This window comes from Passer montanus, unplaced genomic scaffold, assembly GCF_014805655.1.
Source record: "Passer montanus isolate IOZ18808 unplaced genomic scaffold, ASM1480565v1 scaffold71, whole genome shotgun sequence".
In the NCBI taxonomy this organism is placed as follows: Eukaryota; Metazoa; Chordata; class Aves; order Passeriformes; family Passeridae; genus Passer; species Passer montanus.
In genome coordinates this window covers 2081003-2108899 of record NW_024372259.1, presented here as the reverse complement: position 1 = coordinate 2108899, position 27897 = coordinate 2081003, and the positions used below count along the sequence as shown (strand labels likewise).

Here is a 27897-nt window from a genome sequence, read left to right as displayed (position 1 = left end):
GCATCCAGCAACTGCAGCTCCTCCAGGCCTGGTGGCTCAGGACCCTTGGCTGCTCTTCAAAGCCCTGCAGCATTTTGAAAGGCCATGACAGATCTTGGTGGCCTCTTTGGTGGCTGCTGAAGGCTGCCACATTCCTGCCAAGGAGAGTGTTTCACCAGTCTGCTGCTGTGTGTGCACCTTGCAGACAGGTACAGAGCAAGGTGATGTGTCCCTGTCCCCAGGGCTGGGTTCTGTGCCTGCCCATGCAGGAAAGCCAGGGAATGAGGCAGGCTGGCACCTGCACTGGAGGAGCAGGTGAGCTGGAGAAAGGTGAATTGTGCAGCACAAATGCAGACTGGAATCTGCACTGTGCATTTGCTGCTGCACAAACACTTGAGAAGCTTTGACTGGAGTAATTTTGTTAGGAGTATTCCTTGTCTGCATCCCACAAAGCTGGATATGGCTGCTGCTCTGGCTCCAGCTGCATCAGGCTCAGAGGAAGAGGAAAATAATACAAGAAGTAGTGCAAACTTCTTCCTTGCAGTGTGGTGGCTCAGGTGTGAGATCCTGATGCATCACTCCTGTTTAAGTTGTCTCACTTTACTGTTTGCAAGGTGCCTGGTGCTGAAAAACCTCAGTATTGACCATTTTAAGGCATTGGCCAGGATAACTTTGAAGATAAGTATTTTGATGAGATGAATCTTTTTTTGCTGATGGCTTTCTCTTCTTCTTAAATATGTATTTATGAGAAGATATTTAAAGGTTTTGAGTGTGGAGAAAGGCCAGAGCGAGATGTGAGGGAATTAGGGGTGATAGATGTGCAGTGCAACACAGCCACGTGCCTTGCCAAATAACTATTGCTGTGTTTGCTGGGTGTCTGGGCATGCAAAACCAGCCAGACATTTAACCCGTGCCTGGGATCTAGCTCTTCTGTTAACTGGAAATTATGGTCTTTCATTTTTTTAAAGGCTTTACTGAAACTTGTGCTGTTCCTGCTGTTTTGTAGGATTTCTGTAGGATTTCTGTACCTTCCTTCTGTCAGAATTAGGAGTCCCTTGCCCTGCATGTAAATAGCTGTGTCCAGTTCCATCCCAGCTAATCACGGAGAGTGAGTTCATTTGCATATCTATAGCTACTTCGGGCTCTCGAGCTTGAAGTGGGTCATTGGGAGGACCCATGAATTTGCCATCTTGTTAAATCTGTTGTAGCCTGTTTTGTGTAGATTGGAACAAAGCTTGGGTGTGGAAATGAAAAACAATCCATCCCTGTCCTGTCTTCAGGGATAGGGCAAGAGAGTGATCCACCACACCAACCCCCATCAGGAAAATACTGCACCTCCTCTTAAATGATAATTTTCATTCCACTCCCCAAAAATGCCAAGGGAAAAATGGATCATGTGAGTTTTGTGACAAAACCCTCTCAAAGAAAATGTTTGTCTCTAATTGTTTTGCATTTCCATAATGCTAGTATGATAAAACCATCTTCTCTTTCTCTTTTATTTTTCAATCATGATTAGGCTTTAATGTTGTTAAAGCTTACAAGTGAGTTTGAGCCGCTGTCTTGTTGAAGAGAAGATGGAGCTGAAATTTTCAGTGAGGCATTGGACAGGGTTTTTAATGTGTCTGTCATTATATGTTAACCTCTGAACTGGGACACGACGTCTGTTTTATGGCTGACAACAATTTAAAAGTATACATCTTGACATGGTGGATAAAGGAAGAAGGGGGAGTGGGGAAGAAAAAAAGAATTAATGATGTTAGCAAATATTAGTCCCTGTATTTCCATTCTGTTCCGAAAGTGGTTGTCAGGCTTTGAGGCTGCCTGGAGCAGCATTGCCAGTGACAGCCAGCCGGGATGCCATTGTCCCTTGGATCAGGCTGGGCTCTTACTGGCAAATCCAGTGCACCGAGGCAGGGACAGGGATGCTCTGCTGTGTGTTCCTGGAGGAGTGTGGCTTTTCTCCTGGCATTCCTGGTGACATTTGAGAAGGATAGTTCTGGGCTTAGTGGAGTTCCCTGTGCCAGTCCCTGAGCCCATCTGGAGTCAGGGGGTAGAAGATGTCTCTTCAGGAGGATGTTTGCTGCATGTTGAGGCCCAGATTTGCCTGTGATTTATGCTGGTTCTGGCCAGCCAGACCCACCCACCAAAGTTAACTATCACAGGAGCAGTGACTTTGACATCAGCCTTAATTGTACACCAGCCACAAAGAATCAGTGGGCAAACATGAAAAATTTCCCTGTTTAAGGCATGTCTTACACTTCTCTATCATCTTTTCCCCTGTTTCTTATATGCCATTTCCTGTGCTTTGGCACACAAGTGCAGTCCTCCAAGGTGTCTTCACGCACTGTCACAAATTTCTCATTATTCCCACAGCTTTTATCTGGCATGGAGCAATGTCTTTATGGAGTCCACAGCAATTTTGCCTTTCCTACAGCACCTCTTTTGCACGGTCCAACTGCGGATGCTCCTACTGTCATCTCCCTTGGGTTCAGCTTCCAAATTATGGAAGCCCTGGATCATGCTATTCCTTAACTATTATTAGTTCCATGTGCATCTGCAGTGCTTCTGGACAGTGCTGCCAGCAGTGAAAGAAATGGAGCTGGCTTAATTGAGAGCCACATAGTTAATTATTAGTGCCTTTTTAACAGAGGAGACAGGAAATTTGCAGTGTCAGTTTTTAATTTCATTGTGGTTTGCGGGGTAATGTGACTTTAAACTCATGAGTCATTACCTGCATATAAGTAGCTCTAAAAGCTTTCTTTTGCTGTAAAAATTTCAAAATATTTAAGAAGGAAAAGGGCATCTGTGCGTTACTGATCCCTTCAGCCAGGATGAACAACAAATAAAAACACCACTTCGTGTTGGTGCTGTCAGTAGCTGTGACGTGATTTGGAGGGAACTGCTGCTTCTTGCGCCACTTTTTGTGTCACTGAGTTTGGAACATCGTGCTCAGATATTGCATGGAAGTGCTGGCAGGCTGGGCAGCAAGGGTTTTGGAAGTGGGCAGATGAGCTCATGGATAGGCAGGTTGTCAGAGACAGCTGGAAAGAAACCAGTTTGTGTCTGCATTGAAACAAACCAGTTTGTGTCTGCATTGAAACAAACCAGTTTGTGTCTGCATTGAGAGAAACCAGTTTGTGTCTGCATTGAGAGAAACCAGTTTGTGTCTGCATTGAGACAAACCGGTTTGTGTCTGCATTGAGAGAAACCAGTTTGTGTCTGCATTGAAACAAACCGGTTTGTATCTGTGCTGCAGCAGAGTTAACTCTTTTGGGAAGCCTGGACACATTCCCCTTTGAAAGTTCCCTGAGGATGAATGGTGGAGCCTTGTCTCTGTCTTCATGGCTAAATACTGAGAAAACAGAATCTTTTCCTGGACCTTCTTCATAAACTTGTTCTACATATCAAGGACTGTGATAGAATAAGCTTGCTTCAACATTCATAAATTGAATATTGAATTACCTATTTCTGTGTGAAAGAGATGAGATAAAAGCTACTTGGACAAAGTAACTTGTATATAGATTAAAATCCAGAGAAGTTTTTTCCTGAGTGTTTTTGGGAGAGCCTTTATCACTAAGTTTCCCAATGACCTTATGTGTACTCAATCAATGTGATTAATCTTTGGTAGAAATGCATTCGTTGTGCAAAGAAGGTGAACTTAATCCTAGAAATCTTTTTTTTAACAATTTCTGCCTCTAGAAAGATTAAATGTATTTTTTCAAATGTTTTTTCTGACTTGGAAAAAAAGCACTAACCAAGAACTAGAGTGGGAAGAGATAAAAGAATATAGATTAAAAATTTTTTGCAGTTTCTGACACTGATCGAATGCCCATCATCCCTCAGTATCAAACAGGATAGACTAATAGTAAGTATAGCTTCATTGTGTAGGAATAACTCTTCTGTGCACTTTCAGTTGATCTGAAATTAATTTTACTTTATTAGTGAAATCGAAGTAATTGATGGACAGTAAGGTTCACTGCTAAATAATTTTTTAAGAGGGGCACTGCACTGTTAAGACTCTGCAGCCCTTTGCCTTGAAGAAGGAGAACTTCATGTCACTTTCTGCTCTAAATTAGAGAGAACCTTCTTGCCATGGAATAGTCTTCAAAGCCAATTTCCTTTCCTTTCCTTGTAAAGAAGTTTGTCTATGATATCTGCAAACCTCATGTTGTGGGATTGTGCTGGTACAGAACTGAAAGGTGGAGCTGGTTGGCTCAAGCTGGGCAGAATGTAAAAGTGAATGTATTATAGGGAGCTAGTACATTGATTTAAAACAAAAGCAACCTGAGGAGCAGAAAGAAAGACAAAAGTATATTTTATTTTTAAAAAATCAACATATTTCTAAGTGGAATTCAGGTAGTACAGCAGTGCTTTTGGGGGTAATGAAGGGATGAGATGGGATGGAGCACCTCTCCCATGAGGAAAGGCTGAGAGAACTGGGATTGTTCAACCTGGACAAGAGAAAGCTTCGGGGTGATCTAATTGTGGCTTTCCAGTACCTGAAGGGAACCTGCAAGAAGGATGCAGAAAAACTATTTACAATGGCTGGAGTGACAGGACAAGGGGGAACGACCTCAAATTGAAAGAGAGTAGGTTTAGATTAAGAGATTAGAAAAAAATTCTCTCCTGTTGTTGGGAAGGATGAAGGTTTGACAAGAAAGTCTCACAGATATGCATGCTTGGCAGAAAGGTTTTTGAATGTAGAATCTGCAGAAGGAATAGAAATGAAAGCAAGTTTTGATATAGAAGAAAAGAATTGCTGAGCCAGTCTTACTGCCTAACCAGGGAGGCAAAGGGTTTGTTAGTTAGAAGGGGTTTTTATGACTTAGAACAAAGGATAAACCCACCTCAAACAAGATGTTTTTACCAAACAGAAAGATAGCACAGGCAAACAAGTCAGCAGATGTTGCAAGTAGAAAAAGGTCTCAGTATTTTCCACTGCAAGAAAACTAAAAAACAACTTCTATCTTAAACTGTAATGCACTAACTTTTAGTGATTGGGGAATAGTAACATGAATATGGTAATTGTAGTAGTTATGACAGGCTATAGGTAAAAGTCAAGGTATAGATTGGTTCTACTGTATTAAGATGCACAGCAAAGAAAAGTATATAATGTACTTGTAACCTAAACTAAGGGTCTCCAGGCCTGGCTCTGTCACCCACACCCTGGACTGCTGTAATGTCTTGGATACAATAAACTGCATTTTGAAGAGCTGCCTGGAGTCCCACATCTCTCATTCAGGCTCTTACACCTGGGAGGGTGGGCAGGCCCTGGCACAGGGTGCCCAGAGAAGCTGTGGGTGCCCTGGATCCCTGGCAGTGTTCCATGCCAGGCTGCAGGGGGCTTGGAGCCCCCTGGTCCAGTAGAAGGTGTCCCTGCTCATGACAGGAGAGTGCAACTAATCATTCCAGGTTTTTGTGATGCTGTGTATTGCAGCTACAGAGAAGCTGCAGGAGGCTGGGACTTTGCTCCTGATCTTTTTCACCCTAGGTGTGACACTCTGCCAGCACAGAAAGCCTCACACCTGTCCACTGGCAGCAGCAAGTTGCAATGAATGGGCTGATTTTGTAAGGAATTGCTGCTGCAAATTCCAAACCAGTTTTGGCTGCTTATCTGGAAACCAAAATACTTAATGCCATGGAAGAGCTGGGGTTTCTGGTTCCCTGTACCCCCTAATTGGGTCAGGCTTTCAGACAGCAGGCACTTACCCCTGCTGCAAGTCTGGCATCAATGTAAAGTCAGGCAATTGAAGATCCCAGGCTGCAGGATGGTTTGTTGAAAAGGTAGGCCTGGGGCTCCATATCGATCAATCATTATTGTAATTGTTCATTTCTATTATGGTGGGAATCATTCAGAATCCTAGAGTTCCTGGGAGTAAATCATTTGGAAATGCTGCCCATTATAAAATTTAATTTTAAATCTATATTAAATAGATTTATAAAGGCAAGCTTTGCAATCTAGTAACAGAATATTATGCTGCCTCACAGAGGCTCAGCTTTTGGGTCCTGAGGGGCCAGGGCTGGGAATGAGAGTTGGGAATATTATGGGAGCCAGGATGCTGGACCAATCTTTCTTTTTCTTTCAGACACCAGAGAAGAGGGGAAAGGAAAGCAAAACTGTATTTGGAGGCCCAGTCATCAGCTCATTATATCAAGAAGAAGAAATAATCAGGTGATTATCTGTGCTGGAATTCGGATAAAAACTGTGTTTTTCTAATGTCATTTTTTAAGCTTTTTTTTTTTTTTTCAATATTGCACAAGTGTGGTGGCAACTACAACAGGATAATAAATGACAGGAAAGAACTTTTCAGGTCCATAATCATTTAAATCAATATCTGCCTGTATCATTGCCAGGTACTAACCTTTCCCTAGCACATGATGTGGGGGAAGGGCAAGGCTTCCCATTTTTCAGTTATATGGCTTTAAAAAAAAGACAATATTGGATATTTTTAATAGAAAGCTATTCAGGCACTACCTTTTTCAAATAGTTATTTCTTTACCAATACATTCATTAGGGACTGTTCAGTGAAGGTTTTAGTGTTGGACAATGTTTGCCTTCAGGGACAGTTTGTGCCTTATATCAAATTAATTTTTTTCTAGGCTCTGCAGCTAGAAAAGCCAGCTCTGCATTTACTGAACTAGAGTGGATGCTACTTAAAACTGTCAAGGTGCAAGTAATAAGTGACATTAGCTGCTGAATAAGGACACCTGAATGGTTTTTGTTTGGTTTATTTTTTTACTGTTCCAGGCTACTAATCATGGGTATAATATTAAACTCCAATACCTAAATGATTTTGTGGAGGAAATTTTAGAATACTGTATCATATTTTTAGTTAAAATGAACAGTCAGAGAAGACTAAATTTTTGAGTGTTTCCTGTCGTGTAGTCACCCATTTACATGTGTATGATCCCATTTTTTAATGAATGTCTTGCATCTTTTTACATCCAGGAAGTGTGAACACTGATTTCTCAACATGCAGTCTCCAGCTGAGAACTTACCTAAAGAGTTAAAGCTCTAGCACAGTATTTCTTTGACTTGTTGTCACAAAGCAAGGAACAGAAATGTTGATCAGGTGGCTCCAAACCCTTTGCAAAGAGCTCAGGTAGGAATGGAGGCAGCTGTTGTAAGCAGGCAGGGTGGCAGCTGTGTGCTTGGCAGTAATGCAGGCATTTCCCTCGGGATTGCAACCCACTTTGGAGTGGAGTGGAGGGGAGTACTTGGCCAGGAGTAGCTTCCTCCCCTTGCATGGAGAGCCAGTACATCTTTGATTGCCCTGGCCCTTGGGCAGAGGTGTGACCTTGGTTTAACACACCAATGGAATGGCACTTCTGCTGACCACCAGCTCCTTTTTTGTCCCTGCTCCATCAGTGCAGTCTCAGCCAATATCCTTGATCTCACAGTTTGGCTTTGTGGCTTAAATCCTGTTCAAGCTCTCCTTTTAGGGTAGAGCAAATCCCTACAGTGCTGTCAGAGTCTTGGTTATCCCAAGTGCTGCCTATACCTTTCTTGGGTTTGAAATACAGAATAATGTACAGAAAAACAGACTTGTTTGATCAGCCTAAATATTTCATGTGTTTGTTTTTATTTCCAAGAGTACAGATGCAAATACATTTTTCCAAACATACCATGAGGAACATAGGTGCAGTTTGTTTAGCACAGCACAGCTGTCCTTACAAATGAGGCTGTAAGCAGATGCAGTCTCCCACACAGCTGGAATAGGGTGATTCTGCTGAGATTTGTTGAATGAATTGTCCTGACTCTGCTGGCAGAGTGGAAACTCATGTGTCCATCAGCTCAATTTGACTGCCAGGCATCAGTGTCTTCCTTGCAAGACAGGAATGAGCAAGTGTCACCATCATCTATCCACAGAGCTAGACAGCTTCACATTTCCTGGTTCTTTTGTCTACTCTTCTTTCTCTTCCTGGAACAGGGAATAAACATACAAGTACAGGCACATCCCTAGTGTGATAATTCCACTCATAAAAGCATAGCCTAAAACAGCAAAATTGCTCTGGTATCAAACCTGCAAGCTGATAAACCAAAGAGGGAGTGGCTCTAAACATTAGGTTTGGTGTCCAGGTTTGTCCAGAGCAAGTATTGGTTCCATAGCTTTACCTGGGAAAGGTGACTTTTGTGAGGCTGTGAGTGGTTACTTTAGAAAAACATAAACTTAGCATTCCATAATACTTCATAGAACATAATGTTACAATAAAAACAAATAAGGCATTTTCGGTAGAGGAAGAACATGAAAAATTTTATGGGGAAAGACAACTGATTAGCTTGAGCCAAGATGAACTTTAACACATTGATAGCTCTGGGTAAGTCCCGTGCTGTCAGTTCAGTGGGTATGTGTGTGCTCCCTCAAAACTGCTATCTGAGAAAAGAAACTTTGGTGCAGACTCTTTTATTGACTGGGTGGGTCCAACAAGCTTGCAAAAATTTGAATAGAAATCAAACCACTTTAGTTTGTTTCCCAGCGCTGTTGATAGCATAAGTATTTGCTTGTTACAGGATCACTAAAGAAGCCCAGAATAAGTGAGGAAAACCCCTTATTTTGTGTACTAAAAGCTAAAACTCGAGTTCTCATCAGCCCTGAATCCTGACAGACTGCTGGAAGCAATTTCTCAGCAGGTATTACTCTGCCACACACAGCCTACCATGTGCCCTTTAGGATTCTGCTGATCCAAAGGCAGGGAAAGGCTGCTGATTTATGTGGACCTCTGCTTGCACCAGAACAGACAAGAATGCAGGTGCAGAGTTCTGAAGGGTCACCTAAGCAGGTTCACTTGTTTTATTCTTTACCAGAATCTTTTGAACAGTTTATCAAACTATTAAAGCCCTCCAAGCCATTGCTGTGTGGTATGAAGAGGAGAGGTTTTGTTTTAAATAGAATAAACCCCTCGTTTGCCATCAGCAGTAGTTAGCAACAAAGAGCAGTGCCATTGATTTCAAACTGAGTGTCTAAAATGATGCCTAAATAATGCTTATGTTCCTTTTGTGGAATGAAATGCTTGGGGTTTAGGATGCAGATCTAAATGATGGACAAAGTGAAGTTGCCATACTCTGTCCTAAAGTGGATCAGCAGTAGGAGGAACTTTGGTGGTGCCAGGGCCACTTTTTTTCCTTATCACTAATTATCTCAAATGTTTCTAATTGAGAACAAGATAGAAAAAGGGTCAGTCTGGCTCACAGTACATTGCACTGATTCCAAATAAATTCAAGAGCATCCACAGAAACAGGTTATACCGATCTAATTAAATCAATTTAGAAAGAGATTCGGGTAAATCAGTGCAATTTGTGTGTTCATAGATCAGCCCTCAAATCAGGAGAAGGTCTCTTGAGCTAATGAGGCTTAGCAGTTATTTACTTTGGGGTATTGGGCACTGGTCATCAATTAGGAGTCATTAATAAACCCTGGCAATAAAGAGCTCAAGTACCCCCAGTGAGTAATGGGGAGCAGTTGCAGGATGTATTAGCATAGTGCTCTGCCTCTGGGTTTCTCTGCAAATCACTTATCTCCCCTCAGGCACTGCATAAAACTCCTGCATGCTGGTGACTGGTGGTGGGACTTGGAGGTTCCCTTGGAAGGAAAAATTTAGAAATTAGCTGTCATTCCAGGCTGGGTGTAGTGGTGGTTTGGGTTTTTTTACTGCTACATAAAGCTTTATGTCCTTTTTCTGGTCGTATTACCAGAACAAAGCAGTAGTAGTGGAGCTCTTTCATGATCAAAGCACTATAATTGGAGTTTCACAAACCTGGGACATGATCAGTGGTCTGAGGTTGACTGATGTGTTACCAGTATAAATCTCATCCAAGACACGATCTGAGAGATATGCCAAAAATACCACAGCCTTGGAAATCCAGCTTTATTTTTCAGGGTTTTTTTAAGCTGCAGCAAGGGGTAGACAGTTTATAAGTGTTTTCAGGAAACAAATACTTTGATTTGGCAGGTGAAGAATGAGATGAGAATAACATTGCCAAATGTCCGTGTCCCTTTCCACTTCCACGGGAGGAGCCCTCCTGCACTCTGCCACGAGCTGCTTCCTCAGGGCCTTGGCATGCCAGGATGGGAATGACACCTGCCAGTCAGCACAGAGGCCTCCCCAAGCTGTGTTTTACTTCTTCCATCCAGAGGGATGCTGAAGAACCCCTTTTATGATCAAAACTACCCCTTCCCCCAGACACTTGGGAGCAACCCCAATCATGAGTGGGGCCAACATTTAGGACGTGGGTGTGGAGCAGGCACCCCTGGTGTGCAGGACCTGCCTGATGCCGTGCAATCCATCAGAATTGTATTAATCCCACTAACGCAGCCGCCATCTGGTCCCGCTGCCGGGCCGGCTCGTGCGAGCCCCCGTGATGGATGGCCTTGGGAATTGATTAGTTGTTGTGCGAGACAAATGAACTGTTTTGGCAGAAAATACCAGAGGTCGCTGCATGTGGTCAGGCACAAAGGCTGCTGAATTTTAAAGAGCTGCTTCCAGCATCCATTGCAAGGATGATGCTTCGGAGCAGCGAAGGCTTTTGGGATGAGCCCCATGCTCCAGAGCACGGTTGGGGTTTTGTTATCTCCCTCCAGCCCTATTTTTGGGAACACCAGCACTGGAAATGAGTGTAAAGCTGCAGGGACGTGTGGCATCCGTGTTGGGAATTACGGGCTGGCGTTGTGCGAGTGGGTGGCCGTGCCACAGATGTGTCACTCACATAAGTGCTGGGCTGTGCAATCCCTGTGGAAGGGCTTTCCTGGTTCTGTGGAGCCCACGGTGTGCTCAAGCAAAACACCTGCAGGTCCTGGCAGCTGGGATTTGGGGTTTTTCAGGTCCCTGTTCCTCATGGTGATGTTCAGCAGACCAATCTTTTGACTTTAAGATGATTGCCAAGTTTATTGCTTCCCTCCTTTTTCACTGTCCCTGGAGCAGTGACCTTTGGGGCTTTGCTTTGTTGTGCAGAGGGCTCAGGCCTGCCTTCCCTCTGGAGAGCCCATCCTTCTGTGGTGGCTCCCACTGGGCGTTTTTCCAGCCGCCTCCTGTGCGGTGGGTGGGGAATTGGATGACACATGTCCCGCCATGTCCCGGCGGCTCTCCCAGGGATGGCACACGAGTGTGCCGGCAAGTGGGCAACACTTCCCTCGGGACAGCCTGCCGGCTCAAAATAAACTTGAGTTATGGATTTATTCAACTTGTAAAACCTCAGCTGGCATAAATAATTGAGAAAGCAAAGGTTTGTCTGTGGAGCGTACCTCAGGGAGCTGCTCCTGCCTCCCTCCCTCCCACCACCCTTTCTTATGAAAATGATCCCAGTTGCACTGATAGATAATAACAACACCAAGCAATTAAAAGCTATGGGTGGCTGGAGAGAGGAGAAAAGGTTCAGTTAATGAGCTTTTCCTCTTCCTGTGCCCAGGAGAGCCTCTGAAGTGACGAGGCGATTAAAGCGAAGAGATAATTATAGATTATGTGCAAATGGGTCCCTTGGGGGGCCGAGGGCCCTGCCATAAACAGCGAGTGTTGCGAGCGCCTCTCGCTCCCCGCGCACGTCCCGTTCCGCTCCTTCGGCAGCGCCGTGCCAAGCACACGGGCAGAGCCACCTGTTAGTGGCACCCGGGGCCACTCCACTGCAAATCCACTGGGATGTGCCTTGGACCAGCCCCAGGAAAACGGGAGAGGATGCCCAGAGCAGAGCCTGGTCTCAGTTCTCTGCCCTGAGCCTTGCGCTGGAGGTAACCTGCGGAGGGGGAGGAAAGGGATGGCAAACCTGGAGGGTATTCTCTGTACAAGGGTAAAATAATGGGAATTTCAAATCTCTTCTTTGCCCTTTTCAGTGACAGCCTTGGTGCTGTTTGGAAAGCAAGGAGTTTTACAGCACTCCAAATAAGAAGGAAATTTTCAACTGGCAGCAGAACTTTTCCATGAGCTGTTTTAAACCTGTTGGTTCAACACGTGTGTTTTGGACAGCCTATGGAGAAAGCTTGCAAAGCCTTCTAAGCCTGGGCAGAGATGACTTGGTTTAAGTTCTTCCAAATCCTTTTATTCAAGGATGGAAAAAGCTGCCCATGTGTTATTTGCAGGCAACAGGTATGCTTCAACTCATCTTTAAATCAGAATTACTGTCTCTCACTGGGAATGGGGGAGAGCACAAGGAAATAGCTTTGGGGACCATCAGCAAGGGAGAAGAGAAACCCTCTGGCTGTCCTCAGGAAATAGATATAAAAAATCTACCAGCCTTTACTGACAGTCAGGTGCTTGCTGACTTCAAGACTCCTTTTTATCTCAACAATCTCACACGGAAAGAAAATTGCATCCAAGTCTTCCTTTAGCTACAGGTTTTGCATGATTTTGCATATCTCCAATAGGTTGAGTTTCATGATGTTTCTCATCTGAAGATGTCCTGAATACTGTATTTTTTATTTAAATTGAGATTTTTCTGAAAATACTGATAGAAATGCAATGGGTTTTCTCTCCCATAACATGATCTAAGCATGTCTTTGCACTGTCCTTTCTCACATGTTTCTGTCTGGTTTATGCCTGTTTCTATCACTTTCTGGGCCTTGCTGCTGACTCTTACCAGTTTTATGAAGAGTACAAATCCCTGCTAGGAACACATCTGATAAAATTATTGCATCCTTTTTCTTTTCCTGTACCTGCTACAGTGGAGGTATTATTATATACACATTCACACATGTAAAATAAAGGAGGGGGAAAAAGAGTTGCCAAGATTTCATGCTCTGTTTCTTATTTGTACTGTGTGGTTTTCAATGCAAAGTCAGCAAATACAAGTAACTTGTCATTATTCCATTCACACCATTCAAGAAGAATGTCTTCCCTAGTATTGGTCCCTCCAAAAATCTGGGTTTAACTCCTCTGAGCTCTTTCCTCAGTTTCCCTTCCTGGTTTTAGCTGGATCAGGTTGTTTTAAATGTCTGCAGTGCAGCTTCATATGATTACTTTATTTGTAGGTAAAATGTTCTCATTATGACCAGAAAGGGCTTGTTTCTTTTTGTTAATATTTGTAGAAAAGTTGGATATAATATATGCTTATTTTTTTAAAGGAGGGCATCAGGAGCAAAGGAATGGTTTAAAGATTGAGAAATAAATGCAGAGTAGAAGAACGAAATTTCCCGAAACCTTCTCTTCGGGTGGGGAAATTGGTATTCTGGATTAATTCCATTGTGGACACTTCTGAAAGAAAAGTGGTTTTTTGGAATGGGGATATATAGAGCATTTGCAGAGTTGGTTATTCCAGAAAACTAAATCATATCCAAATAGCTGTGTCAGGTCATTTTCCCCTTACAGACAATAATATCCTCAGGAAAAGACATTAAAAGCCCTGTCTGGAGGCTGTGGTGGGAAAATGGGCTGGTTGTGGTATGGCAGGGTTGCTGTGCCCTCTCTGCTGGCACAGACCCTATGGATGCTCCCCATGGAGCACAGTCAGGTGCTTTATGGCTGCCACGTCTGTTGTGGTTGGGAGGGTCCCAGGACAAGGGAAGAGATTAATCTGACCCCATATTCTTAGAAAGCTGATTTATTGTATCATGATATTATATTAAAAGAAATTATATACTAAACTATAGAGAAAAGGATACCTCGGAAGGCTAGAAAAGAATGAAGAATAAAAACTCATGACTGTTCAGAGAGTCTGATACAGCTGGCTTTGATTGGTCATTAAACACAATTCACATGGAACCAATCAAAGATGCACCTGTTGGTGAACAGTGTCCAGACCACATTCCAAAGCAGCAAAACACAGGGAGAATTGATCAGATAATAGTGCTTTGCTTTTCCTCTCAGGCTTCTCATCTTCCCAGGAGAAGAATCCTGGACAAAGAGGGTTTTTCAGAAAATGTCATGGTGACACACGTCCCTGTTGGTACCTCTGGTGCTGCCCTGTGAGCTCTGTCAGGGCTCTGCAGAATGTGGAATGACCAGGTGGCATCACTGCCAGGGAGGGAAGGGCACAGCCCGAGCTCATGGTTGTGACATGGAAAATCACCCAGGATGAGTGATCACAACTGGGGATGGTTGTGGGCCTCTCTGGTGAGAGGGGACTGGGGTTTGCTTTGGTGTTATGGAAGAAAGAGTGATCTGTAACAAATGAGGGAGGTGTGGCTGTGCAGTGGGGAACCAAGTTCCTGTACAGCACTGTTTGAAAAGCAGCTTCTCCCAAAAGGCTGCTGTCGGCAGCCAGGGCTGTGTTGGAGAGGTTGGACTAACAAGGTAGGACTGCAGGGACTTCCCAGCATATCACATCAGCCCTTGTTAGCAGGGGCAGGCATGTCTTGTGACCTCCATCATGAGTCTGTCAAGCTCCATCTCAAGCAGAATAAGCTTTTGCCTTTTCTAATCCTGCTGTGAGATTCTTTTTTTCCCGGAATTCAAGGTAATTGCATTTAAAGAATTCAGTGATCTGTTTCCCCGGAGCTTATGTGTAACGAGCAGGCAAGACCTCCAAGGAATGAGTTCATGGCAAACAGGTCAAGAAACTGGGAGCCTCCTGTCATGTCCTTATGCCTTAACAGAGTGTGAAATCCTGTGTGGCTCCCAGCTCTTCACTAGAAAGGTGCAGCTCAGGTGTCTCTGCAGGCACTGCCTGTGTACAAAGGGTAGGGGTGGTGTGCTGAGAACTGTGCTACCGAGGCAGCAGGGTGAGAGGGAGGGCAGAGAAGGTGAATTCTTTGGAGAAAGCAGTGATCTGCCACTGGAGCAAGTATCAGTGGTTTTTCTCACCTTTTTCTGGCACCCTGGCAGGACACAGATGCTTGAGGTCTGAAGAATCAGACTGTAACTGAGCAAGCCAGATGCATAACAATAAAAGACAAAGTCAAAGTTGTGTCATGGCACTCTGCAGAGGACATGGCCTTGCTGGCATTTCATTTTTGGGAGACTACAGGTTGAAGAGTGTCACTTTTGGTTTGTAAGCCATTGCTCAGAAATGCCAATGTTACCTAGATTTTACTTTTCCTTCCTGGAGTTCTTCAGCCTGTAAGTTCAAGAACAATGCAGATGAAAAGAAGTGCTGTTGCCTTTTAGCACCAGGGGATCAGTTCTTAAATTTCCCTGTTGCATCTCTCCTGCCTACAGCAGACTGAGCTCCTTACTGGGTCTGACCAGCTCCAGCAAGCTCCCTTTTCTCTGAGTAACTCAGTCTGAGTTCTGCTGGACATCCAGAAGGTCTTTAGTTAAGGTGATTGAAAACTGGGGATGTCATGTGGGGCAACAACTCTGTGTTTAACTCTTGTGAAGCTGCCACGTCCCATAGCAATGCTGATGGGCTCATTTGAACCATGGTTTTCATCTGGAAACTAGAAAGAGAGAGGATTATGTGGGCTTTTGGCTTATTTCTGGAAAACCAATGGCCTCTTTTCTTTATTCTCTGCTAGCACCACAGTACTTATGTCTAAAGGTATTATTCTTGTAAGAATCTGTGGAGGGTCTTAACTTCATTAAAGGTGTTTGTTTGGCAGGTAAGGATGGAAGTTCTGCTGTGTCTGAAGGCAGAACATTGCTTTTAGCTGTAAGAGGAGCTGTAGGTGTGACTCAAGCACCTGTGACTCCATCATTTGATCCTTCTACCTGCAAGCAGTTCCAAGCAAGCCCTTGCTGGTGTTGTATCCAGGATCCAACGTGTGTTTAGCCAGGGACAGATTGCTTTGCAGGTCTCCTGTTTGTCCTGCTGTTCTCCCCAAGCCATGTTAGTGGCCTTTGTCCAGGGTGGATGGCATTGGATGGGGCTTTCTTGTGACCCAGAGTGGCTCTTATAAGAAGAGCAGCTTTAGCCTTTTCTCTTATGTGGGATTGCAGTGATTTATACCAGAACTTGAACATGGATTTTTCTGGCTAACTTCATACATTTCTTGTGCCATCTCACAGGAATAAACTGACATTTGTCTGGACATAATGCTGTTAAAAACAACCTTTGATTTTCTAGGAAGCAGGATCTTCTGTTTCTTAACTTGGGGGAGGTGGGGAAAAGCACATTATTCTGCATGTGCAGAATTGTTTGGATCCAATGACAGCACTGAAATATCTGTAATAAAGTTAGAGTATATAACGTGCATGTAGCCTTTGTGTTGTGCAGTAACATGGTGCTTCTTTTGCTTTTGTTTCCTGAATAGGGAAGAGGACAAGAACATTTTTGATTACTGCAGAGAAAACAACATTGACTACGTAACCAAAGCCATTCAATCAAAAAAAGTGGATGTGAATGTCACAGATGAGGAGGTATGGAGAAAAGATAAGGACCATCAATCTTTTATCTGTTTTGTGTATTAATTCACTGCTACTCCTTTTTAAAATTCCATGGTTAGAATTGTTGTAACAAGGTGCTGCAACAGTTGGACAAACACTTGATTGTTGAGGCAGAGTAATCTGTTTGGAAATAGCTTTCCTCTGGATTTCTGGTAGTGTGGATGTCTAACTGTGGGGCTGTAGCATGTCAGCTCACAAACTTAGTTTCCATATTAATTTCAGCAATACCAGCAGCCACTTGCAGAGTAACATCTTCTGAATACCTCCCTTTCCCCACTTTGTACACTAAATGTGGTCAAACAGAAGTAGAAATGAGGGAAGCAGCTTTCTTGACCCATGAAGTCTGGATTTCTGACATGCCACAAGCTTTTCATCATTTCAGATGGAGGGGAAATGAGTTGTGGCATTCACATTCTCTGAACAGAGAGAAATAATTCTCTGTTTCTCAGAGTTTTTTTCCTAGAAAAACATGGAGAGAAGAAGAGAAAAACAATTCTTATCTCTACTTGCTACTCCTGTTATTTTGCACATGTGAAATGTGTTTAAAAAATTGTTTACCTAAAACAATTTGTCAATTAAATTCTGCTAAAGATTGTTTTGTTTCCTTAGCAAATTTAAAAAAAGCTGTGCCTGACTGTCGGGAGACAGTCATGAGTTTGCTTGAATATTCGTTAATATTCTTTTTAGTATAGTTATAATATAGTATAATACAATATATACTTTAATAAATAGTTTAATACATATCATTTAATAGTTATATAGTTACATAGTTTAATAAAACAATTGCTCAGCATTCTGAATCAGTAGAGTCAAATACCAATAATTTCCTTCGTCAAGAGCACCCTGATTTTACTATAATGAGTGACAGAGGCTTTCCAGCTTTCCAAAATCAGTGACACTGTCCAGTCTTTCTCTGCTCATCAAACTCAAGGCACCATTCCCCACAGGGAGCTAATACAGGCATTGCCAGAAACCCCAAGAAAAAAAACAGCCTAAAACTGTGAGTTGGCTGCCTCCTTTTTTTTGTAAGAGTAAACACCTGGTGGGAGCAGTTTCCTGTTGATCCTTCAGGAGTCGAGGCTGTACCAGGTTTGTCACCTTGGTTTCCCTGCTTGCACACTGCCACCTAGCCCTGTCCCTGGTCCAGCCTGAGCACAGCTCCTTCCAGCACGTTGTGTTTTGGTGAACAGATGAAGTGCTTAGACATTCATAGACTGAGACGCCACAAATTCAGTTGGGTTCTCCTGCAGCTCGAAGCAGATTTCTGCCCTCTGAGCCATGACAGCCCCGGCTGGGGCTCTGAATGCTGATGGCAGGGCCTTTTATTATTAATCAGGAATTCATGTGAATTAATTTTCAGAGGAGAGGAGGGAGGGTGTTCACAATCACGATTGGAATTTCACATCATAAATTCAATGAACTGAAACTGTCATGTGCCACACAGTCACTGCAACAGCGCTGTTCCTGGGCTCCATCCTCCTCCTTCTGATCACAGGTTACAGGAGGAGATGTCCAGGGCAGTCCCACAGCAAATGCAGCTGGAGTCTGTTCATTTAAAAGCTGATTTTTAGGATCACGTGCTTGCAATAAGTGCATGTTAGCGTTGCTTTGTTCCCACTGGCAAGATACTGTTTTCTAATTAGCAGCATTCAGAAGCTTGTATTTTCCTTTCTGTTCAAGTAATGTGCTTGTTCTGTTCAAATATGTTTGTTTTCAGCCAAAGAAATACTGTTAAAAAAATCAAAATATTTTGTGGAAGCTGAAGTATCTAAACTATGTAAAAGAACCACAAGATTACATCCTCTTTGGGCGTTATCCATGAATCCCTGATGTAAAAGAAGTCCTATTTCTAGCTGATGGATATTAGCAGGTGGCTGTTGCAGAGTATGGGATTGATTCAGCACAGGCAGGAGCCAAAAACATCTGCCTGTGAAGAACTTGGGAGAAGATTCCCACTGGGACAAAATTCTCCCATAGATGAAATTCTCACAGCTTCAACAATTCTGGTTTACCCCAACAAATGCTCAAAACCCCAAAAATATAGCATACCAAAAGGAAGAATCTGAAAGAAATACTTGTTTCATCATGTTATGGAACTGAAAGCATTGCCAGTGTTGTTTGGTATCCAAACATGTTCTTCCCAGCCTGGGAAGTAACTTCTTTTCCAATATCATGCAGGTTGATGGAAGTTTTAGAAGCCATTTTAGACTAGAGATAACCCAGGCTGAGCCTTTTGTAAAGTGTACACAAGCACAGTCTTGTCATTTTTATTAGCTATTTTAGTGTTACTGTATAAATACATCCTGCCAAATCCAAAAGCTGCCTCACCTGGCTTCTGGACACAACTCACACTATCAATCCTTTGATTTAAATACCTATAAACTTAAAATATCAGCAGGGTACATCCAAAGAGTTAACTTCTTATGAAACAAAATCTACTGAAGCACCAAATAGGCTTGTGCTAAGCTGCAAAAACACTCAGCTCAGCCTTCCCTTGGACAATGAAGGCTTGGCTGGGGTTGTAGGGTGTTTAGATTTTATTTTTATGTGATATGGTAGTACTCCATCTAATTGTATCCCCCCGATTTTGTACAAACCTGGAAGAAGTCAGTGAAAGGAGAAAGGAAATCACGAATAAAAATGTGAAGTCTGGATGAGCCAACTTATTCAAAGCAAAAGGATTTCTGAAAGGGCAGCAGAAGATGCTGGGGTTTAGATAGATGCACTGGGAAACTTCCAAAGTATAAGTGGTCTTCTCCCCAGAAGAAGTAAAGCTCTTCATGTGCAGCATTCAGGCCAGCATACTGCTAACAGTTTGGATATGATAAACTTCAATTTAGAATTAAACAAAGAACCTAATGACAGTAATCATGTACAAGCTTCCATTTACTGTATCTAAATTGCCCAGAGTTCAACAGAATTGCTTGTGTTCACTTATAAGAAGTAGCACAGACTAAAACAACCTGTTTTCCTTGTGTATGTCAGCAGGACTAATGGAATAAGAAATGGACTGTGGCTGTGAAGTCATCCCAGGCACATCCTGGGAGTGTGGCTCACTTGCTGCCTTTTTTGAAAATAGTATTTCTTCACCTTCTTAAAACCAGGAGCTGCTCAAAGGCAGAGATGAGTTGCTTTTGTAATTTGTGCCAAGGGCTGTGGAGGTTGTACCTAGATAATTTTTTTTAATTGTGGAACACATCCCAGTAAACAAACATGTTACCTGTGTGCAGTGTTTAAGCCCTTGCCAAAACTTCAATGAAAGGCATCTGACAGGATGCTCACTTGGTCCCTGGTCCTTGTGCTTTTGAGACAGCAAGTGCCAAACTGGTGCCAGCTTGCCAAGGAGAGGACAGGGAGGGAAATGTATATGAGGAAGGGTCACATCCTTCTGGATTTTTAGGCTTTCTCCCATTAGAAAAGCTTCACCAAACATTTCAGAGCTCTGAAGGTGATTGACTTCCAAGTCAAGTTTACCTGTGTAATTGTAACAACAACCCTTCCATTCACTGTTTCTGCTGTCACAGGGGGATGCAGCCATTCTGTAGATATCTGTCTCTTCTTAATTACTGCTCACAGAACACTTGCCACAAGTTGGAGTGGCTCAGTGCTACCCAGCCATTAGAGCTGCAACCATCGTGCCTGGAAGTGTAGTTTTATACTGTAGCACATCCATTCGGTTTGGCTTTGTTCTCCCCTTTCTCTGCTCAGGCTAATTGATGTGAAAATCATTCCCATCCATTTGTCTGCCGACTCAGTGTATGGGAGACAAATCCCTGTCCTGTGCTTTGTTTGTGAACACCCTGTGACTTGGAGCTGAGCAGAATTGATGTGCTGTTGGCTTGAGAAACTGCTGCAGGAGCTGGCCAAGCTGGCAGCGGTTAGCCAGGCACAGCACAGAAGATTTAAAAGGCAGGGTTAGTGCACTGGGGCTATTTTTATGCTTTTTTTTTTAATACTTCAAAGGTGGGGGGGAAATGCATCCTCTCAAGTAACTTCTGCAACAACTGTTGTGTTTGAATTGCAGGGAGGGAGTACCTTGGTGTTTGACTGCATCTAGCCGAGACCTCACTGCTGCAGTGCTTTCCTACATGAAATTATTCATGTTGCTTTGAGTCCCTCACTGCTTAATGAAACAGTCATGTGGGAATTGTTTTGGGAAAGCTCAATCTGTGGCCCTTAAGATTTCTGCCACATTATTTAAACACACAAACACACGCTATATGCTGATATAAAGCAGCAACTGGGCAGACTAAAGAGTTTTTCAGTGTGCAGAGGTGATATCCCTGCTAAACAAAGACTGGGACTGTATGTTCAATTTAAGCTTGACTTATCACTAAGGTTTATTTTAAGAAGGACGTGGGAAACAAGTGGATTTTGTACCTGTGTAGCTGCCTAAGTATGTTAGCTAGATCTGTTGACCATTATTCTGATGTTCTACAAATAGTTGTGAATATTATCTAGTTTCCATAGAGCCATTAAGGTTGAAAAAGACCTCTAAGATCATCAAGTCCAACCATTTTAAATACCAAATTTGTAGTAATGCTTTTTGTTATGCAGTAAGTGGGTTGAGATTCTTCTGGAGGTATTTTTCATTCCACATCTCCTGGTGTGCTCTTGCACAGAAGGTCTCCAAAGCCCCTTGCACCCCGTGTCCAGGGCGTAGCATGCTGCAGACATTTCTTGAGTGGAACGTGTCAGCTGTTTAATAGTGCACAATTACAATGCAGATCCATTTAAGGCACTAATTAGAAAATATTATATCCATTTAGAGTTGTGGAGAAAATATATAGGTAAGCAGAGTGTAATTACCCAAAGTGGAATTGGCCCAAGACTTGAAATCCATACTGCTGCAAATAGCACAAGGAGATTTTTAATGACTGTGGATGATCAGGCTTCAGGGTTTTGTCTTGTTCAAAAAGCACCACGTGTAGCAGAACCAGGCTGCCAGTGTCATGGGCAGGAGCAGTTGCACAGTGCTCTGGTACCCCTGAGCTGTCACAACTAACTGTTGGTTTTCCTTTATTGGTCTCAGCCAAGTTCAGCACCAATAAAAAAAGATTCTCCTTATCCAGAGACAAATGCAAACCAACATATTTTAGTCCCTCATCTGTAGCATGGATTTTGTTATAAAGGATAGAAGTGCCTTTATTTTATCATGTAATTGTACAATGAATACATTTGAATAATTGTAATATTATTCCTTTACATATATATCAAGATACTGAAATCATCTGCTGAAGTATTTCTTGCAATTGGGCATATTTCAGATGTGCCTCTTCCTTTTGAGATAAACATCTGTGGCTTGAAAAAAGTTGGTATTTGTCCAACTGAAATCCTGTCTTAAGTAATTACCAGTCCAGAGATGAGTTAAGGATGCTAAATGTGAATTAAAGATCTCTCCATATTTACCAATTGTTTTAAGTTGTACTCTTTCCCCCTTGTAGACTTTGATAGAGGTGTTGAGTGCAATAATATAAATCATTAAATGGCCTGTGGATGTCATCAGTGCTTCCATAGAAAGTCACTGTCAGAAAATTCATTCTAATGCAAGGTTAATCAGTGTAACATTAAAATTACATGTTACAAATTAATTAGTGGCTGGGTCAAAAATAGTGAATTTCCTGACTTAAAATCATGCTCTACCTCTGCTGGCCTGCCCAGGAATATCCAGCAGAAGCAGTGTGAGCTTTGGTCACAGGTGTCTTCTGCCTCTCCTGCTTTCTGGCACTGTGGCCAGGAAATTTGGCTGACAGCTCCCATTAGCAGATAAATGAGTTGCTCACCTTGTTCCCCACTGCTTTGTCAAGAGATTTATAGCCAGGCATGGGCTAATTTAAATGATTTCTCTTGTGAGGGTCTGTGACTGTTTTCCTTGGCATATTGAAAAACACAGGTCAGTCTGATGGTGTCACAGCTTGAGGGAGGTGATTCCTGGTGATCTGCAGGGTGATTTCCAAGAAATCCCATACAAGTGTGCTGTCCTAAACCAGGAGAGACTGATAGAACATTGAGGCTAATTTGCAAAGTGTACATATGAGGTTTTCTTCTTTGTTTGCCATCTCAAACTACTTTGAGTTCACAGAATTCACAGAATCACTGGGTTGGAAGAGACCTCATCAAGAAACATCAAGTCCAACCCAGCCCCAACCCCTCAACTCAACCCTGGCCCCCAGTGCCACATCCAGGCTTTGTTAAACACACCCAGGGATGGTGACTGCACCACCTCCCCGGGCAGCCATTCCAGAACTTTATCACCCTTTCTCTGAAAAATTTTTTCCTGATATCCAGCCTGTATTTCCCTTGGTGCAGCTTGAGGCTGTGTGCTCTGGTTCTGTCAGTGCTGCCTGGAGAAAGAGACCAACCCCACCTGACTACAACCACCTTTCAGGAGCTGTAGAGAGTGATGAGGTCACCTCTGAGTCTCCTTTTCTCCAGGCTAAAGAGCCCCAGCTTACCTTTCTCAGGGATCCTAAGCTACTTCCCATGCCTTTGGGTGTGCAGGAAGAGCTGAACTTCCATTACTTCCATCCCATGGTGGCACACACCTGTAGAAAGGCGATGGGAAGAAAACACTGAAGGTTTGGGAGGTGCTGGAGGTATGGATGCAGCAGCCTGCCCAAAAGAGGACAGTCAGGGGTGTCTGCCCAGACACCCAGTTTTAATCTTCTCTTCCAGCAGAAGCAGGAGCCATGGCTTGAGTGCTTCAGACCTGCAAGAGGAATGAGCTTTTGGGGACTTGGCATCCAGGTGACTTAGGCAGCATTGAATATCCTACCTTTGCTGTGTAAGTCATTGCTCCCAGAAAAGTCAGAGGTGCCAAAATCCTAAATCTGTACGGGAAAACAAATGATGTGCTGGCTCCTGCGTTTCATACTTTGCTGCTTTTCCCCTCTAAATTTCTAGCTGGCTTGTGGGTGTGGTGCTAAATTAATGAAAAATTGAATTATGTGTCACTTTTGACATTTCTAGCATTATTGTGGAAGTCCAAATCACCAGTAATAGTCAGTGACATACTAGTATTATTTTGTGATTTTATTAAGTCTGTGTTAATTTTGTTATTGGTGCTTATTACTTAATAGCAAGACCCCATTGATTTTCCATGGGGTTTGGTTTTGTTTTGGTTTGGTTTTTTTGCTTGGCTTTGTTAATTTTCTCCTGGCTGTTTCAGGGCCGGGCTCTGCTCCACTGGGCGTGTGACAGAGGACACAAGGAGCTGGTTTCAGTTCTCTTACAGAACGCTGCTGATGTGAACATCCAGGTAAGGGGGAGCACAGAGGTAAATTGGATTGATGTGTCACACAGCCTCCTGACCAAATGTTTCCATGAAGCTGAACTCTTCCCAAACTCCACAGCAAGTTCTCTCGGGGTATTTATCACAGAAAAGCTGCTCCATTCTGGTGAGACCCCACCTGCAGTGCTGCATCCAGCTCGGGGGCCCCAGCACAGGGAGGACATGGACCTGTTAGAGAAAGTCCAGAGGAGGCCACAAAGTTGATCAGAGAGATGGAGCACCTCTCCTATGAGGCTGAGAGAATTGGGATTGTTCAGCTTGGAAAAGAGAAGGCTTCAGGGTGACCTAATTGCAGCCTTCCAGTACCTACAAGAAAGACAGAGACTGTTTACAAGATTATGTAGTGACAAGGGAGAACAACTGAAACTGAAAGAGAGTAGGTTTAGGTTATATATTAGGAAAAAGATTCTTTCCTGTGAGGATAGGAGGCCTTAGCACAGGGTGCCCAGAGAAGCTGTGGCTGCCCCATCCCTGGAAGTGTCCAAGGACAGGTTGGACAGAGCTTGGAGGAGCCTGATCTAGTGGAAGGTGTTGCTGCCCATACGTTTGGAACTAGATGATCTCTAGTGCCCTTTTCAACCCAAGCCATTCTGGGATTCTCTTACAAGATCATGCAAAAAAAGTGAAAAATAACGGAATTTTGAGCAACTGAGGTTTGCAGCCCACATGTCTGAGCTCAGCTAGCACCAGTTTTAGGATGTCTGAACAAACCAGGTTTTGACCTAAACTGGTTCAGCAACCACTCTGCAAATGGTTTCTTCCAGCCAACCAGTCTGCCAGTGCTCCTGAGTCAACACTCCCAGTTCTGTCAGCTTGTTGTAACTAAGGGCTGGCCTTAAATGTAAGTGTGATTATATTCAGAAATAATTGTCCAACATATTCCTGTCAGATTATGATTGATTGCTCTTTACCAGCATGGCACTTTTTGGCTCTGCTCTCCTTCCCAGTTTGGACATAAATACACCTTTGCTAATGAATCTTTGAGCTCTTACTGGTGAGATCTGAGCAGCCTTCAATAATGCTTGGGTAATTTGTAAGAGGTGGATGTGAAGCAGAGCTGCAGTCTGAAGGCTTGTGGGCTGAGCTGTAGTGTTCACAATCTACAGATATCTGTGTTGTATTTACACACACACCCAGTTGTTGTAAAAAAGCCTGTCTTGCCCTTTCCTGGGCAGAATTTCTGGTGGGATGGGTATGAGGAACACAGCTCTCTGGTGGCTGGTGAGATCTGTATGATTGTGCTTAGGGTTGTAAAAAAGCCTGTCTTGCCCTTTCCTGGGCAGAATTTCTGGTGGGATGGGTGTGAGGAAGCACAGCTCTCTGGTGCCTGCTGAGATCTGTATGATTGTGCTTAGTTCTCCAGGGTTTCAGCTGTAATGGATTTAATAGGAGTTTTTCCTGACACAGAAGTAGAGTGAATCCAGTGCAAATGGGGGGCTTTGCACATCCTGTCCATCTCCTGTCAGTCAGAGCCAGTGAGTGCTGTGTTGGACACAGACAGGAACAGCTTTGTGTTGAAATTGGGAAGGAGTGGAACCAGGCTCCTGCCCATTCCCTTGGCCCTGGCAGCCTGGGAGGTGGTTCTGGGTTCTCTCTGAAACATCTCTTCTCTTTGACACTTGTCTCATTGCATTGGAGGTGAAGTCTGACTCTGAGAAGAAAAAGCAAAAGAGAGAATCATCATATTTTTTCCCCCCAAGTATTAATTTTCTGTTAAATTCTTCTCTTTTCTTTTTGATGCATTGCACATTTTCTAACCAGATTATTTTTGGCCAGTAACAAAAGGTTAATAATAGTCATAAAAAGAAAAATCAATCTTTGATATGTTTTTCCCCACCAAGGTAATAAAGGAGAATTTTTTATAAAGGTCTCTATTTGCACGTAGGTGTGTTCCCAGAGAAAGCAGACACATTTTTATTCTTAGCCATATATAAATTGCAATAACATTTCAAGACTTTGTGACTTAATGTTTATTTCTCCTTTTTTTTTTTTTTTAAATTTTGACCTTTACCCTGGAAGAATCCACATCCAAACCAAAAGCAGGAGAAATTGTAAGAGCAACCAGAAGAAATAGGGAAAGGGAGAAACTCTGGCTTCCTAACAGACCATAAACACTACAGCACATGCTGTAACACATTACCAAAGGCACTATCAGTTAATGTGTACATTAACTGTACAGAACAGTGGGTTCAGTGTGAGAGGATATCTGCTGAATGGGTGATGCTGTTTTTCCAGAGTGATGTGCTCCCAGCAGAGGTTTCCTTCACACCTCTGTCCAAGCAGCCCCCACAATCCCACCTGCCTCTTCAGGTTTTCAGGAGTTCTTCTGTCTTGTTCAGTTTTGCAGCAGCACCTTCATTCAGGCAGCATGAGAGATAAAGAAAAAATTAGGGATTATGAGGGTTATGAGCAGGTAGTGAAGGAGAGGAATGCTACAGACCAATTTTTTTTTAATTGGCTGTGTTTTAGTACGCTTCTAAAAAGTTAGTCAAACAGTATGACAGATTTATGCTCTCTTCCATTACCTTTTTAATAAATGTTCTCCCATCTTGGCTCTTTTGCAGTGTGCTAAAGGATTTAGCTGCCCTAAGCAGGCAGTGACAGTGGTGCTCTGCTGGGTGACCTGGAGCAAGTCTTGCCTGCTCGCTGTGCCTGTAGATGTGCCTTAATACATTTTTGTTGCCTTATTTTAGTTACCTTTATACTGTCTGTTGTCAGAGTACTGCAGTGTCTGGATCAAAAGGGTCTGCAAGAGTCAGCTTATTGCTCTTTGCTGCTAAACAGCTTTAGGAGCAGAAAGAGAGGTCTCCTGGCTCTGCTCATTCTTGTAGCATGCTCAAACCCACTTTAATTCTGGGAATAACCCCATGCCCCTGCACTGCAGTGATCCAGTGCCTGGGCTTTTTGTTTCAGCCGTGGTGCTGCAGGTTCCAAAGGGTGGTCACTGAAAAGCTGCAGCCACTGAATTCTCTGCTCGCTCATAATTAGCTCTAATAGCACATTTGAAAAGAGGTGCTAAAGCAATTGCCATGGGCAAGGGAATACAAAAAGGCAACAGGCTGTTCTGCTTTGTTGAGGAGGGGCATTTGTGTAATTGAATTATCTAAATCTCCAGTGCCGGGGGCCGTGTCAAAGTGGGTGGTAGGATGGTGTTGGAGCTCTGCTGGAAATACCCAGAGCTTGGAGCTCAGTCTGAGAACAGCCTCCTTCACTGGAGCTGTTTGCCTAAACCAGCAACATAACAGTTGGTAACATCATGTTAAGGTAAAGGTTTCAAGCATAACACAGTGGTAACATAAGAGCTATGAAGGGCTCGGCAACACGATTATAATATCCATTTCTAGCTTTAAAACATAAGGAGACACAGATTTTCCTTGCAGAGGATAAGCAACAAAGGAAAACCCCTTTCCTCTATGGGGACAGCACCTTCTGGATGTAAGGTGCTGCTCAAGCAGCTTTCAGAGGAGCTCCTTTGGTGTATTTGGGGGACATAAACCATTGACTTTCCTCCTGGACATCCTGTGGCTGCATTCTGTTTCATTTGTAGGTACTCCATACTCCAAAATAATAATGCATGTGTTCATGGCATGCCCTTGGGAGTGTATGGAGAACTATCTGGGAGTGGTGCTAGCACGTCAGCTTACTCTGGTAAAGCTTTTCAAGCCTGTCTGGCCATGTGAGGAAGTCTTAACATAAATATTGTGAGTTGTAAAGGGAACTGTATCACTTGACACACTGGATAATTAAGGGCTGTGTACATATCTATGAGGTACAGCAACTGAGTTTCAACCATATCTAAATATTTTATTATTTTTAAACTGCATCATTGTGCAATTATCAGTGTTATGGAGATTATGTTCTGTGCTGAAATTTTTCTCTAATTCTGACTAAAAGTATGAAAAAAGCTGTGACTGATCTTCACTTTTTATTTCCTGACTTTTCACTTTCCTGGTGCACTGAGACTTTAAACCACTGGTCAGCAAGTTCTCAGTAGTCACTCGTGGACCCTTCAGGTGTTTGAGAAGGGAACTTGAGACCAAAGCTGAAAATCATCAGGTTAAGAAACCTGTTGCTAGTATATGTAGGGTTTATTTTATTGATTTCTAGATAGTAGGAAAAACATCTGGTGTCAGTGCTGTCTGCAGAGAGAATTAGTTGATTTTTGATAGCAGTGTTGGATTTGTATTTTGTACCAATTCATGCAAGGCTGCTCAGTCATATTTGTGCACTGAGGTGGTGCTTGTCAGCATATTTTGAGTTAGATTGGGGTTTTGTTTTCCTTTTTTTTTTTTCTTTTTAAGGCACTTAGAGTAACATGGTTGCCTCCCCAGGCTGTCTTTCTCCTAGTTCCCAACTTCCCACCTCTATTTGCATCCTAA

The 27897-nt window shown here is 43.1% G+C and overlaps 1 protein-coding gene across 1 annotated transcript in view; it reads left to right on the top strand.

Moving 5' to 3' along the window:
- ACBD6 (acyl-CoA binding domain containing 6) overlaps positions 1-27897 on the top strand; it is an 82888-nt gene that overhangs the window by 19714 nt on the left and 35277 nt on the right. Inside the window, exons 4-6 of the mRNA XM_039730239.1 lie at positions 6066-6151; positions 16095-16200; positions 23396-23485. Of these exons, the coding sequence (XP_039586173.1) occupies positions 6066-6151; positions 16095-16200; positions 23396-23485 (282 nt within the window). The remainder of the gene's footprint in view (positions 1-6065; positions 6152-16094; positions 16201-23395; positions 23486-27897) is intronic.